This window comes from Rhipicephalus microplus, chromosome 2 (genome assembly GCF_043290135.1).
Source record: "Rhipicephalus microplus isolate Deutch F79 chromosome 2, USDA_Rmic, whole genome shotgun sequence".
Lineage (NCBI taxonomy): Eukaryota > Metazoa > Arthropoda > Arachnida > Ixodida > Ixodidae > Rhipicephalus > Rhipicephalus microplus.
In genome coordinates this window covers 212,060,141-212,079,931 of record NC_134701.1, presented here as the reverse complement: position 1 = coordinate 212,079,931, position 19,791 = coordinate 212,060,141, and the positions used below count along the sequence as shown (strand labels likewise).

The 19,791-nt window shown below is 44.8% G+C and overlaps 1 protein-coding gene across 2 annotated transcripts in view; it reads left to right on the top strand.

Annotated features, from left to right (window-relative positions):
* ClC-c (chloride channel protein 3) overlaps positions 1-19,791 on the top strand; it is a 77,270-nt gene that overhangs the window by 7,549 nt on the left and 49,930 nt on the right. Inside the window, exon 3 of one of the 2 annotated variants that reach the window (XM_037421587.2) lies at positions 11,010-11,111. The exons of the other annotated variant lie outside the window; for it this stretch is intronic. Coding sequence (XP_037277484.1) covers positions 11,010-11,111 — 102 coding nt within the window. The remainder of the gene's footprint in view (positions 1-11,009; positions 11,112-19,791) is intronic. 2 annotated transcript variants of the gene reach the window in all.

Below are 19,791 nucleotides of genomic sequence, written 5' to 3'. Positions count from 1 at the left end.
ACCATTTGTAACTATCCTTTTTTTTCATCATTTGGCGCTTACCGTGGTTGTACATCCCATTCATCCCGCTTTTTTAAAAATAACATTTGTCGCATGTGTTTCGAAAATGTGGCCTTTTTCATTTTGCTTTTCGCTGGAATTTCCCCATATACTGGGGCTCCTTACCTCCTTGAAGTGTGTGTGTGTATATATATATATATATATATATATATATATATATATATATATATATATATATATATATATATATATATATATGTGTGCGTGTGTGTGTGTGTGTGTGTGTGTGTGTGTGTGTGTGATTCAAAAAAGAAATTCTGTGGGTCCGGTGCAAATATAATTAGGAATAAAGGAGCACACTCACGAAAATTTGATAGTTGTTTACTCTACGTTTCGGGCGTGGCAAAAGCCACTACGAAACTTTTTCACTGAAATATCCCAAGAGTGCCACATCGACAGCCATTTTGGGTGACTCACAGACAAAATACCGATACCAGCATTTCGATCCGCTTCATGCGGTACGCCAGCCTTCATTTCTCAGAGTGGTGCTACCATCAGGGGTGTAGGTTCACTATTGGATTTCGTGCCTCCGTTAAGGGAAACGCTCATGCTTCACGTTGGCAGCAATGGCATCCCAAAGTGTTCTGGCAACGTGGCTTTTGCCAGGTACCGCGAGATGCTGGATATCGTAACGAGACGGCGCCCCGCTCTACGGAATCCTGACGAAGGCCGTGCCACGGCCGAAACGTAGAAGAGTAAACAACTAAACTATCGAATTTTCGTAGGTGTGCTCTTTTATTCCTAATTATATATATATATAATCTTTGAGCACCTCTGCGTGCATCATATGTAAATTAAGCCCCACTTCGCACGCTCGCTCGAGGTCTGCAGCTCGAGGTAAAATGTTGCTTTGAAAGCCGTTTCATTCGCAGAATCGCATTCAACTACTCACCCGAGTTCTTTTGAATTTCTCGCATGGCGAAAAAGGCCCAAAGTGACAAAAAAAACTGCGCAGAACACGTGGTTAGAGGCTGGTAGATTACAGTGACAGATTAAGGCATGCTGTTCGCTATTTGAGCTGTAATATATATATATATATATATATATATATATATATATATATATATATATATATATATATATATATATATATATATATATATATATATATATATATTAATGTCGTCTAGAAATCACACGGACGGACAGACAGACAGACAATTGGACGGATGGACGGACGGAGAGGGAGAGAGAGAGAGAGAGTGGTATGTCGCACAGTGAAAGAACTTAGATGCTGCACTATATACGGAGTCGTTCCGTTTATGATACGTAGTCTGACGCTTTTGCGTGCACATCGATTATTGCTCAGAATTTCAGCATGTACTTTATCGGCCATCCCCGATATATTCTATGCTGCCTACGTGTCATCAGGAGTTGCCGATCAAAAGCGGGCCTGCATTCGTGGTAACTATAAGTACTGCAGGTGCAGGCGTGGCGCGCAAGCACGTCGAACCACTCCCAGTGTTAGCAGCGTGTGTTGTGAAAACTTCTGATTATTACTGTTTCACGGCGTTTTCCACGTCACCATTCCGTGATTAGACACTTTGACCTTCAAGCTTTTCCGTTGTACTAAACAAAACAGTAACCGGAACAATTTGTTGTCGTCCCGTTGAAACCGGGCCGGAAACCCGGCAGCTCCTTGTCGCCATGTAGCTATAAGCTTCGCACTTGGACGAAGTTTTTTTATTGTTATATATGTTACGGATAAAATGACCTGGGTGGCGTAATACGTCTGCGGCGCGATTTCTTGAAGCTGGTGGTGTCGCCGATAGCCGTGATATTAGCAGGAAAGTTGATGGCATTTAACATCGTGCACAGGTTGTCGAGGAAGATACTCGGCAAACTGCGGCGGTGCTAAATGCGTGACGAAATGTACGACCAACAAATACAACAACGAAAATGGCTATCGTCGATCGCTTTTGTCTTCACAATCTCACATTACGTTCGGTATTTTGTGTCGTCTCCCGTACGTTTTTTTTTTTTTTTTACGTTTGCAAGGTTGAGGCAGCAATGCGTTAATTGGTACAGAAGTAGGTTGAGCACCTAAACAGGGGTCTCAAACACACGGTCTGTCTGTGACTTTCTTCGCCCAACATTTCTTTTTATTTCTTCAGAGCACCGACAATGGCCCAGAACATGAAATTACATGGCTGCATGAACGGAAAGGTTGTCCCTCACATTGATTCAAACCAACCCAGTTTTTGTCGTGAGAAGTGGAGTGGCATTTTTATTTCTTCAGTGAAAAATCGTGAAAATAGCCTGTGGCACCACCTGGTGGCAGACGCTTCAATCATCCGATGTGCCCTGCCATGTAACCGTAGACTAGTGCACGCGGTCAACAATTTTCGTGTTGGTATTTAAATATTGTTTGCTTCTTTATAGTAAGAGGTGCTACTCCATAAAATTGTGCATGTAGGCCTGCGTTAGAAGTGAGCATTAAAGTGGCGCTGCCTTTGCATGACGTAATGATCCCACGCTCGTCAGCGCGTCTTGACATACTTTTTTTTGCGAGCTCGTGAAACCGTGCACACAGTGACCGGGTCGGTAAGATTTTGGAGCGACGTGGACTTTCTACCTACAATTTGTATCGGAAACGACGTTTAATGCCAGTCGACATGGCCGCGAACGTGCGCAGTGACGTTTTCGGTGGCTTGGCTTGGCCACCGAAACGTCACTGCGCACGTTCGCGGCCACTTTAGTGAAAGCAGAACAACGACTGCATACGCAAGTCGCCTTCTAGAAGGGCTTCCGGTGTCGCTATCTATCCTCAGCTTTGCTGGATGAAAGGGCTCATCCGCGTTGAGAGCCTTTGAGATCGAAAAATGATGCTTATAAAATAACTACGTGCTTTTGGGATTATAGCTACGGAAGCTACAAACACTGCGAAGGGTAATCTTTCTTTCGCCTGGGTCGAAAAAAAAAATCAGTTGTCGGTCCCTTCAATATGTTCCTGAGATACACAGACACATCTGCCTTGATTCATTGTGTTCGTGAGGCACCCCACGTGGTCCCCATTTGTTGAAACATAACCGTGAAACAAAAGGTTCTATGTTCAGATGGCAGTAGTTTGGGAGATTGGTATCGACATGCTGGAATCCTGGGACCTATAGTCTCCGTCAGAAATGACGCGTTCATGAGATACGGGAAAGATTTTCCTTACATTGGCGACGTTTTTTTACACCCCCCCTCTTTTACTTTTTTAACTGTCCCGGCCATTACCAGACTAAATTGCCCGATTTGGCCCGCTGGCTGCAATCAGTTTTCATTGTGAGACAGCTGATCTAAAAGGTTCTCTCTTAGGCTCTTCGTTACAGACCCCTTATAACGTGCATTTGAAAGTCAAATTTGAGCTTATCCAATAAACCACTAAAAGGTGCCTTATTCCAACGAGTTTATTTGGTGGGCCTTTCATAATCGGCGGTTCCATACATTGTTCTCGTATCGACCCGTTTACTGTTTCCACACAGTTTCAACTCTTTTATAATAATTCTTGTATCCTACAGGCAGCGCGAGGCACACAGTGCAGACGCGTATGAGTGGTACCTTTATTGAAATAGCACGATATGACGGTTTCCGGGCCACACCTCGTCATTCGAGGTAGCTACCGTAAATTAAATCATTAAAGTCTATTTGTTAAGCATTAAACGTCTGTATAAACATTTATGGCCGTCCGTTGCTCCTGGCGGAGTCATTATGAATAGTATTTTTTTGTTTTTCGCCGGTAAACCTTTGTGAAATACTACCTAGCCCTCTAGAGCCCAACTTTACTGCCAACTGCATACAAAGAGAAGATTCCGCTTGTGACAGCGCTGAGGGAAAAAAAAAGGGACCATACATTGTGCGGGGCAAAAGAGCTATAGCGCTGTTTATTTCTCGTTGCCGAGACGCGCAATATCCGAAGGTAAAACCGGCAACCTGATGAGACGCGTGCCGACTTGTAGCTTGGCAATCGAGCGCCGGCCGACCTGAAGTGTTTGGCAGAAGACGACAGCATGGGGACATGAGGTACAGTTAAAAGAAAAAAAAAAGAAATTGACGAGTTCGGTGCGTGTATACCCAGCCAAGGCTGCATCGGTATACGGCGTGAGCCACGTGTCCGAGACCAAAATATATTCAAGTATGCATTATTCTTGTACTCTTGTGCAACGTCTCGCATTCTTCGTCTCGTGCCTAATTTAATGTCACTGTAACTCTATATATATATATATATATATATATATATATATATATATATATATATATATATATATATATATATATATATATATATATATATATGAAATAGATGATCACAGTTTCTTCCGGCTACCGTAATAAAAGTTATAAAGTTCGAGAATAGTGCAGTATAGGAAACAAAACAATAAAATATTTATTTAATCCTAACAGTTTCGGCTGGTGGACCAGCCTTCATATATATATATATATATATATATATATATATGGAGAGAGAGAAGAGAGAGAAGGGAAGGATACACAACCTGCTCAAACAAGCAATTAAGGCATGGGAGGCGTAGTATCGGGGGCGTTATTTATACTGTCTGTAGTGTAGTAGTAGTATAGTTATGGTATAAATGTAAAACAGTTATAAAGTGAACGAGAAGACAACTTTCCACAGGTAGGAATCGAACCTTCAACCTTGGGAGAACGCGTCCCGTGCTTTATATACCAAGCAAACTACAGTTGCATCGCAAATTCTATAGGAAAACGCCGGGAGCTGGACCTCTCTCCCACAGACGCCGACGCATCATCGCATAGACGGAGGCATCAAACGAAACCTTTACCCCCATTAAAAGGGCGAGGCAGACTGAAAACAGCTGCCGGTGGGGGCCGCAATATAAAGAAAAGAGGCACACGATGTATTACGTGAGGGGGGGGGGGGCGATGATGAAGGGTGGCAGACCTGTGACGGGGAATTGCGCGCGCCGTCGCGCATTTCGACGATCGTGAACGCGTCATGGCAGCGTTTTTTTTTTAATAATTCGTCTCTCTCTCTCTTATGCACATATGTATAGACTCTTTTGTGATATCGCAGTCTCGGGTGGCGAGTGAGAAACCACGCGCCTTTCTCTGCTCGTTCGTTGCTCCTCTTACCCAGTATTACTTGTCGTTGCCCTTGCCTATATTGAATAGTGGTTCTTTGTTTTCGCTTGTTTCGCTCGACATCGTTCGTTGTAGCGCGGTCGGGGTTCTCATTTTCATTATGCGTCCACCTTTCTGTCTATCTCGCACTTGCCCCGTCACTTCTAAGTGTCGCCTCTTTTGTGTGTTCTTTTTTTTTCATTTTTTGGGGTATATATATATATATATATATATATATATATATATATATATATATATATATATATATATATATATATATATATATAATGCAAAATACATCGAAGTCATTGACACACATCTCATGCGCATGCACGCAAATGTTTTTCAGAATGTCTTATCCGTTTTTGTCTTTGCTCGCTTGTTTGTTCAGTCACGATTTACTAATTCACATGTCGATGCAAACCCACTTGCTCCTCTCAACTCACGTATACCGTCTTCCGAGCGTATACGCCACGAGCTCGCCTGATCGTCCGGAGAATGCGCAAACGCACCCAGGCGGGCGAGTATTTCCCATATTCACATTTCGCCGAATTTCGCGGCGTCTGTTATGAGATCGCGCCGCATCATGGGGCACCAATCATTCGTGTCTCATTCAAGTGTCACGCTTTGTTTCTTTTGCTTTCTTTTTTTGAAAGAATGGGTGGCGATAAATTGCTCCAGTGTTGCTGAGTGCAAACGTTCACGACTTACGCCGCCTCGTCATATATACAAACTGGAGTTTACTGTTTCCGAGGGACGAGAAAAAGAAAAGAAGAAGATCGCCGTATTCTTTTTCGTTGTATTTTCCTATTTTCACAATTTATTTTTCATCTTTGGCGGTGAATCTGTCGCACAGGCGCGGGCTGTTAATTTAGGCTCGAGTCGTGCGAACTGTCACGAATTCTTTTCCTTTCGCCTCTGAGCTCACGTTAAAAAAATAAAACAAAACGCGAGACAAATTCTTTCGAATATTGCGTCAGCTGCGCGCGGCCTTTTTTTTTATTCTTAGAACCTGCTGCGTATATAAGCGTAACTTCTGGATGGCGCCCAAATTTATTGATGCCGCTTCTGTTTAAAAATAACTTCTCCCGTATAGTTTCAGAACGCCGTTTTCCCTGATGTGTCGCGTATTCTCGTGAGGAATTCTTTTTTTTTATTTCTATACCGCAGTAAAACACACTTTGCGCCGATTTCTTTATTTACCGGCACATTACCGCCGAATCGCAACGGCCATTTTAGCCTATTTTCTTTCAAGCGCGGTGTTTCGTTGCAAAAGTGTGATTCTATGACGTTCAAAGCAGTAATATACGAAGACAGAGGCGACGTATTCGAACTGCGGAAGCGTGCGACATACGCTTCGCTTTATGGGGTCTCTACTTTGGCTTGTTTTCAATAGTCCTCGATTCGGTTCTAATTGTGCATACCAATTGGAGCAATTAACACAGCACGCTTCTGCGATATCCGTTCATGGCTCAGTGACAAAGAAGTGTGGAAGCTTGGGCTAGTTGGTATGGCATGAGGATAGCTATAGCGCGAGAACAAAACGACGACACAGAGACGAGAAGGAGTGTCCTTCTTGTCTCTGTGTCGTCGTTTTGTTCTCGCGCTATAACTATCATCAGTGACAAAGCTTTGTTCACGAAGAAGTCCGTCTCGGTAACTGTGTATACGGTGTTCACCGACAGCTGACTCAAAAGTCGTGGCTTCGATCCCGGCCTCGATCGCCGGTCGCGTTCCGATGAAGGCTAAATTATCTAGAGGCACTGTGCGATGTGAAAATTGCACCAGACAGTTAAAGTGTTCGGATCCCTCCACATGCGTCGTGCCTCCGTAAGTCATATGGCAGTTTCGGCGCGTACAACCAAGACGCAATTGTTATTGTTCAGTGACCAAGCTCTTAAGTAGGGTTGAGAGCTGGGCTAGTTGGTAACATATGGTGTAGTAGCGCTAATTCGACGGGGACACAAAGGGCAAGAAGAAAGTATAGCGAGTGTCGTGTTTCTTCTTCTCCTCTGTGTCCCGCAGTTGAATTCGCGCTACTACACCACATGTTAAAATGACCAAGCTCTTGGCAGCGCTCACTTATATAAGTACTGCTTCATGGTATAGCGTTACTGGTTCTGTAAAGTATTCGATCCAAATATGTTGTGTCTTCGCATCGTTGAGGGGCAGCCGACCATACATGTGGTCGTGAGGTATTCCGCGCGCCATACCGAGAGCACGTCTATACTCTTTTTTGGAAAGGCGGCAAAGATACAGCGGTAAGTATACAGTGTACGTAATTACTATACGGTGGTCATCAACTCTGTCTCACTGTTACACCGCATGCGTTTTGTGTCGCGGTGTGCACCGGGTGGTGGTGTGTGTAGGTGGTATACGTGTGCATGATGGGCTGGCCCTGCAAACGCTATATTTCGTTGGGTCTCTTGATGGTGCCAGTGTATGACGATCTTTAAAGGGTGTTCGCGCGTCTCCTTAGAGAGAGCGATTTGCTTGGCAAGTCAGTACTCTTGTTTGTAGAAAAAGGGAAAAACTTATTCTTCTTTTGCTTTCTTTTTTAGGTATTATATATATATATATATATATATATATATATATATATATATATATATATATATATATATATATATATATATATATATATATATATATATATATATATATATATATATATATATATATATATATATACACATAGTTAACCTATTTGCACTGTGTGATTTTCAGTGTTCGGCATCGCGCGGACATCGCACAGATAATTTTGTATTGTCTTGCGTTTGTGTCGCAGACGAATCTGCGGCACCACCGCACGATGTAACGGCATGATTTAACTTCTTTTCTTTATTTCCTTTTTCTCTTTGGTGACGCGGTATTCTGTGTACTCCTTCGTCGATAACTTTCAGGGTCGCGGCTTTCACTTCGCACCGATTGATCCGCCCCTGACGGCGGAAGCGTATTTGTCGAAAGGAGTGTCATTTTTGCTTCGTGCGCAGCTGTATAGATGTATTGATAGAACGCTGTCCCATACCCTCCTCCAGCAGGCCCGCCGTCGCGCTATATATGTACGTGCATGCTTTCGTGTTTGTCGCCGAGAGAGTTTTCGAAAAAGGACACTCAATATATACTCTCTCGCAAGGACGGAGCACAAATTGCATTTCACACTGTCTCTTTCTACAAGGAGTGAACAACGGATTTCGCCCCGTCCGCGATGTATTGCTATAGTAACACTAATGCGGGCCTTCGAGGAATATAGGCAAACTCTGCTTTTTTACTCCTGTTACACTCTCCTCAGTTTTTAGCGTGCACCACATCACCCGGAAGTGAAAGCAAAGCGCCCTGAAAGTTGTCGATGCAGAATAATATATGCTATTATTCTTTCTACAAGCTTGTCCTCGATGTATATATTCACTTGCCACATTGCCAAATAAAGTGGCAAGACAATGCACTGCTTGCCTTGCACCCTATATCGCACTGCTCGCACAGCACCCCATATATATATGCACATCGACTTTCGGTAGAGTGTCGCCGCGCATTAAGTAAATGCGTGTGCTTAGTGTTCATTCTTCGTTCCAGTGGTGGCTGTGTTTTGTGGCATTTTTGCCCGTTCATTTGTATGTACTGAAAAGTTCTTCGGTACTCTTTTTTTTTTCTTCGTTTGGGGATTGCTCGGCACGAATCGCGAAACCCCATTGCGCTGCGCAGTCTGACGCGCTCCCTTCGACTGACCGCCAGGTTGCGAGGTCGATCTCGTCCTATACCCATTGCGGTTCGCAAATTTTAACGCGGTCACGAAGAGGCAGAGTGGCATATGAGTGAAGGATATGTCGCTTGTTCGCTTACCGAAACATTTTCCTGTCTCTTTTAAGGCATGATAGTGGTGTTGAGTAGTTCCAATAATGGCGTTGAAAAGAAAGACGCGGAAAAAAACGTTTCCGCCGACTGCATTGAAGGGCCCAACTTTGTAAGCTCGTATTTGAGTTCCAACCTACAGAAACTTATAACTAATAGCAGTGAGAAAATCAGCATAAATAATACAACCTGGTTAGTGTACCAAACGAAACACAACAGATGCGTAGGCGTGTTGACATTCGAGTGGTTAGACTGGAAACAAAGGCACAGGTGGACAACAGTAGGTCAGGCCCATAGGCAGGATCTTTTTTTTTTTTTTGGTGGGGGAGGGAGTGGCACTTGTTGAAGGCCTTGAAAAACGCTTATTTTTTAAATTATTTGTCCTCGGTAAGACATCCCCCAAATCCGATTTTCAGAGGAGAAGGAGGGGAGGAAGAGGGCAGCATGCTGGCTACGCGCCTGGGCAGGGCAGACGACGGTGTAGGGGTAGACGAAACAGAGCTAGGACGAGCCTACAGAATGAACGCTATCGTCGAACAGGACGACAGTTCTTACTTTCGTTTTGTCCTCCCTTCTACTATTGTTTCCTTTCACTCCGAGCTGCGCTGAACACTGTGAGCGGCACCATACGCACTTATAATTATAACGTCACAAAAAAGAAAAGGAACGTCGTATGATTCTACCCCGTTTAATATTTTAAGCGGTGATATACGTATGAGAAGCCTGCAGGTTTATCCGATATTGATTCGCAGTGGGAGCTGCGCACCGCCTTGCCAACGCGCTCGCTTCGGTGGGATCAGCGGCATGCTCTTTCGCCGCAGCACTATTGCCGGGCGTTAACCGAACACTCCCTTTTCTTTTTTTTTTTTTTTTAGAACGCGTGCTTTTCCAGTATCGCATCCCGAGCATCGGCTGCTCGGGTGCCGCGCGCATACCCTGTGGGATTAACTGCGGTGCTTCCCACGCGCTGTCTTCGGAGCTGTACGGGCTAATCGCGTACGGAGGCAGACACACCTCGTTCCGAAGGGGGTTTCGGGATTCGTGCCGGGGCAGTCAGTCCGCCGGAGAAGGCGCATCGCGCGGGCGGCGTCACGAAGGGCTCGCGCGGACGCCACCACATCGATTGACAACAGCTCGCGGCAACGGCAGGTCCCAGCCTTGACCTAGACCCATTGCTTTCACTTTCTTTGTGTGCGGTATCGGAGGCGAGCCCCGCTTCCCTCTTTTTGTCGGAATTCGACGTCTGCTCCATTTTTATCGAAAGAGGTCGCTCCCTCTCTATGTCTCCACTAATCGTTTTTTTTCTATCTATCTATCTATCTATCTATCTATCTATCTATCTATCTATCTATCTATCTATCTATCTATCTATCTATCTATCTATCTATCTATCTATCTATCTGTCTGTCTGTCTGTCTGTCTGTCTGTCTGTCTCTCTGTCTGTCTGTCTGTCTGTCTGTCTGTCTGTCTGTCTGTCTGTCTAATCGATTGAGCGATCGATCGATCGATCGATAGCTCATCTGCAAAAATATTGCTCGTCGCCCTTTTATGATTTTTCTTTAGCGAGTCCTTTGTTTCACATGGAGGTGCATTTCTAGACATTATCAGATTCCGCCATGTATACCGGTCGTCTTTGCAGCTCTTAGTGGCTTATAGTTTAGTTTGCGCCAACGCCAACATGGCGAAATCTGACAATGTTCGGAATAGTGGCTCGTAGCCGCGAATTATACCCGTAAAAAAAGAAAAAAAAAGTTGTGAAGTGGAACAGTGTGTGAGATAACGTGCTGCCTCCTATCTGACGCCGCCCGAGTGTTTCTGTTTTATTTCTTCTTTAATTATTACTATCGGGTCAGCACGCATGCTCGCTTTGCGTGGTGGATTGTTAGCGTATTTTATACTTACTGTGCTTGTGTATACGGGGGCGCATGTGGTTGGTCTCTTGATGGTGATCGAAGTGTGCACGTACACAAGGTGCGGCTGCTGCATGGCTTTCTCTTGGTTGTTGTGTGGCCCCTTTGCAGGCGGCACGAACGACGCCGGCAAATACACTAACCCTCTGTACGCCCAGCCCTTCGGAGACTCCAGCTTCGAGTCGCTGGAGGCCGAGAACGCGCAGCTCACAGGTAAACAGGTGCATCCGGCCCGCATGCACGTTTCTTCTGTACGCAATACCATGCACCCAACGCTTTTCTATTTTTATTGTTGAACCTTCTTTATTCTCGCTTTTTGTTTGCTTCGTCGATTTTTTTTTCTGGCCTATACCGCAGGCGTTTTTGTTTTCTTGCCTTCAGCGAAGTCTGGAGCACCGATGTGCCAAGGCTCGTGTTTTGTAAACGTTCAGGCGATCGCCGATTGTGACGACAAAGTTATCGCCACGGTCCCTTCAATAGAGGTCTGTCGTGGCCAAAGTGTTGGTGTGGAACTTTTAGCTCAATACACAGTTTCGGAATAAGGTTCCTAGCGTTCGTTGCGTGCTGTACGTTATTTTCGTAACTTATCGCACTCCGTTAAGCAGGTCGCGGATAATGTGATCTTTTTCGAAGAAACGAGACGAAAAATGTCTGGTTTCCTGGCCATATCCGGCACTTTAAGCAGGACCTGATTAAGAGTTTTTTTTTTAGTAGGATAAGTGCGCAATGGCGACTAACGCTAACGCAAAGCTTTACGAACCCTATTCGAAAACTGCCTAATTATTGAAAATAATACTATTGATGACGACCGAGAGCTTTTCGGTCGAGTCAATTAATAGGCAGTTTTTAGATTCCCGTTAATTCGGCAGTTTTCAAAACTCCAGTTCAACAATTGTTGCACCGAAATTTTCAGCATTCTGCAATCAAGGGTGCCCCTCTCTCTTTCAATGACGGACCAATCGCAACGCTGCCTACGGTTTCGTCATTGTTCCGTACAGCATCGCGCCATAATAAGCGTTGCATAAGTGATAGCCTTATATATAGTGTGCTGCTGTATACTCGTCTGAGCGTGGCTATTCGCGTTGTCTGCAAATGGTGACGCCCTGCAGCTCGCTGTGGCAGGGAGCGCAAGCGTCGCTTCGGACGTGACTTGATAACAGATTTTTTTCCCAGCACGTGTGTGTATACACAACGGTTTGGTTGTGGTGATTGGCCGCTGACCCAATGGTAGCGGGGTCGATCCCCGCCGCTGCGGGTCGCATTTCGGTGGAGTCGCAAGATGCAGAGCCCCGTGTAATGTGCGCCTGGTTAGCGAAGACAAACAGCAGCTGAAAAGAACATGATATGCATGGAATCTCTCGAGTCGTGAAGTTTCAGCGTGAAAGTGACGTGGCAGTAAGTATCGGCGCTTTACGGTGAAGTTGTACGAATGGGTATATTTGTTACTGTAGTTTCACTTATTCCTTACGTGTTGTATGATTATGCATCCTGCGGCATCTAGAGTGGGTCATGCGTTGCGCATTCCTTTGACTTGACACGAGAACTCGATATCTTCCTGCGCTGATTTGCTGTATTTTTGATGCCGTTCTGAATATATATTGGTTCGCACGTTGGTTTCATTATTCTGATTTATTCGGGTTCACCCGCAAGAACTGTTAGTATGCTTCGCGCCGCGCTGTTTGAAAGCTTATCCATTGTTTGTAATCGTTTTGTTGAGATTGCACGCAAGACGACAAGAGTGTTTATGCGAGTACCTGTGATAACGTTGGAATGTTCTACGAGTGATTTATAAAATTCACTGGCGATTACGATATTACCCAAGGCCGATTCGGAGCGCAGGTGTTTTTTTGATTTAGCGATAGCTAACACTTTGGGAGGGATGTGTATAATAATTATGTACAGTTGAATGCCACTATTTATTTCTTGCAACCATTTATATAGGGACGTGTGCCAGTTCTTTATTGTAACGAATGAAGCTTTGTTGTCGTAGAAGTGAGTGGAGATGTGTTCGACTTGCTGCACTGGTGCCTGGTTCTCAAGGACGAGGTTTATGTAAGTGTTTCACGTGCTACGCGATGCCATAAGGCAAAGAAAGAGTGTCCGACACTTGTCACCATGGCTACTGGTGGCGCTGACTGGCTACAGGGTGTTTTTTTTAAGCATTACAGAGTTTTTATTGAAAAAAAAGTGGCCCCTTATCTGCATGTTTCACTGCAAATGTCGTCGAAAGACGATGGTCTTGCGTCTGGACAGAGTGAACAAAACGTTTAATTGATGTTCTGCGCAAGAAAGTCGGTTAATTTTATTCTGTAGGCGCTGCGTTAGAAAGTCTCGATTCGTGCAGTGAAGGCGAACGTGTGCATCGAGGCACGTTAGAAACGAGTGCCATCTGGAAGTTTTCTTCAAAAACGAAGGAAGGCGTGCGCGCCCACGAAGAAATATGCGCGCCCGTCTCGGAGGTGATAAGGTGTAGAACGCAAAGCGACGGGCAGGTGCCACCACCGTGTCGTTTTAGCAAAGCGTTTGAAACACTTGCCTCTTTGAGCATCGCGTTGCATCGTCAGCGCAGCGTGATAAACGCTACTTTCCTTAGAATTACTTATGTATGCCTTCTCTAGTATAAAGCCACACATACAAAATATTGACGTGTTGTATGGTGCCTCTGGTATGCGCAATAATTGCTTTTTAATTGACAATCGCACAAGTATGAACGTTAAAAACTTCAGCAATATTGGTGGGTGCTTCGGATGGGGTTGACCGTTCGGGGAACCTTTTGTGGCTGTTTGGGGTATCGTTACGGTGGACAAAGAGACAAATGTACAGATAGACAAATAAACCAAAATTTTTGCGTCGAAGTACCTCTAGAAAGACTATTGCCTTTAAAACTCTAATGGGTTGGGACTTGTCGTCTTCGCAGCCGATTTCTAGGCCGAGGCGGAAAGATTTTGCCACTAATTAGGTTACTCATGAATGATTCATTGACAAAAATAATTGAATCAACTTTATATTATCAATTTCAGGGTGGTGGTTTATATGGCGAAGTTGTTCTACGTCACAAATTATGACGTGCCTAGTTTTTTAAACATTGAAGATATCACGCATGATTTCAGGGATTTGTCGTCGAATTTCCCGACCGCACTGCCTCAGAAACCGAAACTAACGCATTTGGTGAGTTAGTTTCGGTTTATTTGACACCGCAGACTGGAAATTCGATGATGGATCCCCGATACCATGCGTTATATCTTCAATTTTTTAAAAAACTAGGCTCGCCATAATTTGTGACGTCGAAGAACTGCTGAAGCGCTCTGATTACTAGTAACTCTGCCGACGTGGTTGGTGCGTTGATGCATGGAGTGCGTGTCTACAACTGTATACTGTGTCGCAATTTATGTACCGGTCCTCCGTCGGGGTTCGCATCACGCGCCTCTGCTGCCGCAAAAGCCAAGCGAAGCCAGGCGCTTTCATCGTGTGACAGGAACCGTAGTAGTCGACAAAGAAGTCGTGTCACTATATCGCTGCCACGCATGTACAGCCGTCGTCGTCATCAAAGGGAACACGAGAGCGCGTGGCAGGTAGCCTCGTATCGCGCATGTGGCGCGGTGCGGTGGCATAACGTGGAAAATAAAAGGTACTGTCGTTCCCTGCTTTTGCGAACGCGTTTCTTTTTTTTAACGCTTTATTTTTTATAACCATCGTTTGTTTGGGCATTTCAATAAATACTGGAGCTACGATGGCACGATCACCCTATCAGTTAGGAACAAAACGCTCTTCTCAGGTCCTCTGCCGCAACTACTGTTATAAAAGAAGTGAAAAAAAAAAACAACTTGGCTGATTTCTCTATATAGGAATCGGTATAACACGAAAGTGAAAGGTGTCTTTACAGAGGTAGTTGAGCGTTTGTTTTGCGTTGTTTTAGCAACAGCAAGAAATTGCAGAGTCACGTTAGGAATGGCAAGCAGCTCGAAAATTGCAGCGCACACCTCAACAAGAAAGCACGCGCGAAATGAGCATACACGGGACGTGCGCGGACTAACAACTGTCACAGTTCGACACTTGAAGCATGCTGATCAAACAGGGAGAAAGACGCACGAAGCGAGCGCACAAGTATGCACTGGACAAGCGCGAACAACGGTCACAATTCAGCGCACCGTTGAGGCGACGACCTTGAGAGTGCCCCCCCCCCCCCAACGCGGGCCCGTTGCGCCATCTCGCCACAGATAACAAAAACGCGTTGAAGTTTCGATGCTCTAAGGACTTCGAAACTGTGTATGGTGTATATAGATGGATTGCTGTTAGCAGTCTAGGCAACGTACGCTTCGAGGCGCAATGATTAGTACCGCGCCCTGAGATTTGAAAGGTTGCTGGTTCGATTCCGTGTGAGAGACGCTTGCCTTCCTTTCTTTGCAATCTCTTAGTATATATATATATATATATATATATATATATATATATATATATATATATATATATATATATATATATATATATATATATATATATATATATATATTCAAAGTCACTTCCGTCACGGAAGTACGTCAGCGCAGCCTTGGTAGAACCCGGCATAACACACTCTCGTGTAAAAAAAAAAAAAAGCAGCTTTGCACTAGTATAGTGCGAAGCTTGAAGGCAGAGTAGGGCTAGGCGTCTTTCCTTTTATGTCGATTTCCTTCACTTTTTTTTTATACTTCTCCCTTTTTGTACTCGTTCTCTTGGCCATCCGAGGTATTGCATCCCACGCCGGACAAATTGGCGCACTCGTTTCGAGATGCAAGCAAAAAGTGGAGAGTACGGCGAAGAGATAGCGTTTGCCGGCCGAGTTATAGCGCTCACGATGTTGCTATTTCTTCACGCGACCGACAGAGTTTTTTCCTCGCGAAAAAAAATTCGACTTTGTTTTTTCTGGTTACGGAGGTTTTCCCAATTCCGGCGGCGCATATTCGACCGATTTTTTTTTTTTTGGTTCGCCGGGCAACGAACGGTTTTCTTAACAGTTTTGCTACTGAATAAAAAATAGAAAACTGCAAGAAGTGCAGACAAAACAATGAAAGGCATTGTTCTCTCCTTTTATTTTCGCATTTCTCCTCTGCGCCGCGCCACATGCGTGGTATATACGAAACGTGTTCCCTTTATGATAAAGATGACGGCCGTAATCACGCGGCTGTCTGACAGATCAGCACGCCACATCGGATCCGCCCAGTTTTGCGCGAAGTCGACGGTCTGTGGGTGAAGTCATCGGTGTGCAATTTATAGACTGCGCGGACGGAGGCGTCGCCCTAGTTATCACTCCCCCGGTCCAAGTGTTATCGGTCCTTTGCAGTTATCGGGCGCTCAATGCCGACTCCATTCCATTGTTTACCCATCCCGGTGTGGGCCGAAACGCACGAAGCAGGTTGCTGAGCTTATCGCGTCAGCAGCTATGGCTTTTTTTTCCCCCTAGGTGTTGTTTGCGAGCCTATAATGGTGCCACTGTAACGGAACTCGCGGAGTGGACGGAAGTGCGTTCCGTTGGCCGTGAAGTATGCGGACTATGTTGTAAAGGACAGGAAAAATGTCGATGCTCGACCTTTACGCCTAAAACGTTCTGTTGGTATTATGCTGCGGATGCAAATCATAACATTGCACGTGGTTGTGCACCTCCTTCAGGTAACGAGTACTATTTTGCGATAAGACGTTATAGACAACTCTGTAAGGTCGCCCTAGTCGATCACTTAATCTCTGTGCAGTGTTGGGTCACCGCTTGCCTTGGAAAGTCAGTTTGAACCCTTATAGCTGTTTAAGTTCGGTGTGTTTTTCTCACACTGAATCACGTATACTCCGTAATTCCACGCGCCGTGACTCTGACGCGATTAATAAATTCTTACTCCGTCGTGATGGTCTGTCGAAGGAACTCGGTTGCTGACCCGCAGGTCGCGGGATCGAATACCGGCTGCGGCGGCTGCGTTTTCGATGGAGGCGAAAATGCTGTAGGCCCGTGCACGTGCTCAGATTTGGAACACGTTAAAGAACCCCAGGTGGTCGAAATTTCCGGAGCCCTCCGCTATACAACGTCTCTCATAATCATGTGGTGGTTTTGGGACGTGAAACCACACATATCATCATATCATATCGTCAGTCAATTCTGGTGACGTTCATCAGCAAGCGTATAGCTTCGGGGCAGTCCCATTGTGTCAAACAGTATAATCTTCCATCAGTAATTACCAGAACTGAGTGGTAAGCCGCGGACGATCCGTTGATACGGAACCGGGACCGCTTGCAGTTGTCTGACGTTATGAATCTTTCTCCTCACCCGTCAGTGCAAAAAATACCAACGAAGTTGTCTATCTGTTAACTGGGCGCAAGAACCGACCGAAGGACGTGTGTATAGCAGCACCGCTTTCAGTTCTGCCTAGAGTTATACCTTAAAAATAGCAGATCGCTTGATCTAAACGCGGTGTATGTGCAGTCAATCGTGACCGCCGTGACTGCAGGCACCCGCGTTCATTTCCTCCGCGACCTCCGGTCGAGCTCGTTTTTGGTTTTCCGCAGTTGGCGGTGGTTCGAATATATAGAGTAATAACCGTATAGTGTGCACGGGGTAGTGGCTGTCCTTTCTTTTTTTTTTATCTCTCTCTTCGAACTGCCGCGTATAATGTCGCCGGCGAAACCCGCCACGTGGTGCTCCGAGCGGCCGCGGTTACGACGGACGTCGACAAGGTGCACTTGCTGTTCATATTAGCAAGTGCAGCGATATGATTTGTCTATAACAAGTACAGAATAACTGACTCACCCACAGAACTTTAAAAAAAAAAGCAGGTCTCTTAACAATAAAAAACCGCGCTAAACTGGCACGTCAGAAATTCCTATATCAGTTAGTTCACCAACAGCTAAACATAGACAGTTCAAAGTACGTGTCATTTAAAGAAACAAGGCCAACACGACAAAAGCATTCTCGGACACTGAATGAATATCAGTGCCGGAGGGACTGTCTGAAATATTCTTTTTTTCCACTAGCAATTCGCGAGTGGAATAACTTGCCAATCAGTATAACAAACAGTCAATCATTGGAAACCTTTTCATCCCTGCTCGAATGTTATTTATTGTCTTCAGAATTGACGAACTCTGTTTTTTTCTTGTCCACTGTTTGAAGTGCTCACTATTCTTTTTTTCAGTACTAGTTGGAATTGATGTCCTATGCTACTGAATGTATTTTAGTGGTACTGATGTAGTCATCAAATGTATTTCTGTCGGCTTTGTCTCACTCGTTATTATAATGATTCAGTGAGTACCCTCTGTATAAATCTTGCCCTTTCACAATGTATGTGCCCTTCCAGCAATAATCCCTAATTGGGATTGGCAGTATATGTAAATAAAATAAAAATAAATATTAGCGGAGTGAGGGCCTGTTGCTTTGATGTAGCTATTTAGTTAGTTGATTAGTTTGCTAGCCAGTTAGTCAGTTTTCGTAGGCCAGTTAGTGAATTAGTTTGCCCCAGTTTGCGAGTGAGTTAGGCAGTTAGTTAATTAGTTCGTGAAAAATATATCACATAGGTCGGTAAAACTTACTCTTGAGTCGACTCACTCAGATCGGGGCGTGAGTCCGGTTGAAGTAAATATCGGAAAGTCTTAGTTCCAGTGAGCCCTGGGCGCGAAATATATTTCGTGAGTAAGTCTGAATGAGCTCCGATTTCTTTGCCGACCTATGTTTGAAATGAACTAGCATACTTGTTGAAAAGCGTATTGATGAGATTACGCTACGTAACCGCGTTGCACATTCAGGTATATTTCGCCAGGAAATAATTTGAGCTGACTTGCCCGATTTCCCGCCCCCCTTCCCCTTTTAATTTGCCTCATGGAGCTTCCGATCGCTGCAGCTCCTCAGACAGGTAGCGCCGCTTCTCGGCTTCTGGGCATTCTATATCGAGAGCTGCACAACGTCTCCGAGATGCTACGTCGCCAATATCGGAGTATCCGTGGCTGACGCTTGCGCCGTATATAAAGTACGCAGTGCGTGTCGTTACGAAGTTTAGACAAACTAATCAGGGCGAAGACAGCTATAAGAACAAAGGAAGAAAAAAAAATACAGGCAGGTCGCAATGCTTCGTCTTGTCATTTTTTGTCCTTATTAATTACGTTTGAAGTCAATTGAAAGCAACTAGCTTCGCTCGAATCTGCAGTAGAAACATTATACTTAATTCGTTAACCTGATCTGAGGGACCAACACACTGTATGTGTTTGCGTTACGCTACAGCACGAACGCCTTGAAACTCTGATTTTAAATGCGGGAATTATGTCACGAGGCCCGTAGCAGCATGTTTTGTGCATTGTAGCGATGCTTAACTTGTATTATAACGTAACTACTCTACTAATTACTAATTTCATCTATTAGTAGTAGTGATCACATGCATGGTGATCTGAGCTTCGTGGGGCTACAGGCGCGCCAAAATAATTCATTCTATTCTTGCATAACCTGAAAACGCACGGAAAATTAAATACAGATGGAGCAGTCTCCTTCAGCTTGCCCCGTGATCTCGTAGATCTTGACGGCATCTGCTGAGGCAGAAGTGTTTACTCAAACAACTGTTCTTTAAGCGCATGAAAAGACACAAAGGAACTCACGGCAGGGCAAGCGCTCTTCGCGAGCGCTTAAACCACTGTTATACTACCATGCATCTCAACCAAGTAGACCGAGTGTTGATTTCGCCAATGACGTCGTCGATGTTGCTACAGCCTGGTCGTGTTCCTGCGCCACGTCTGCATAAATCATGTCGGCCAAAAACTGGTACGTCGCGTGGTAGAGAAATCAGTGATTGAACATTCATTATCTTTCAAGAAACCTCGTTGAGCAGGTAAGGGTGATAATGCGAAAAAAACTTCGACATCCGTGACATAGCACTTCATTCAAGTACTGAAG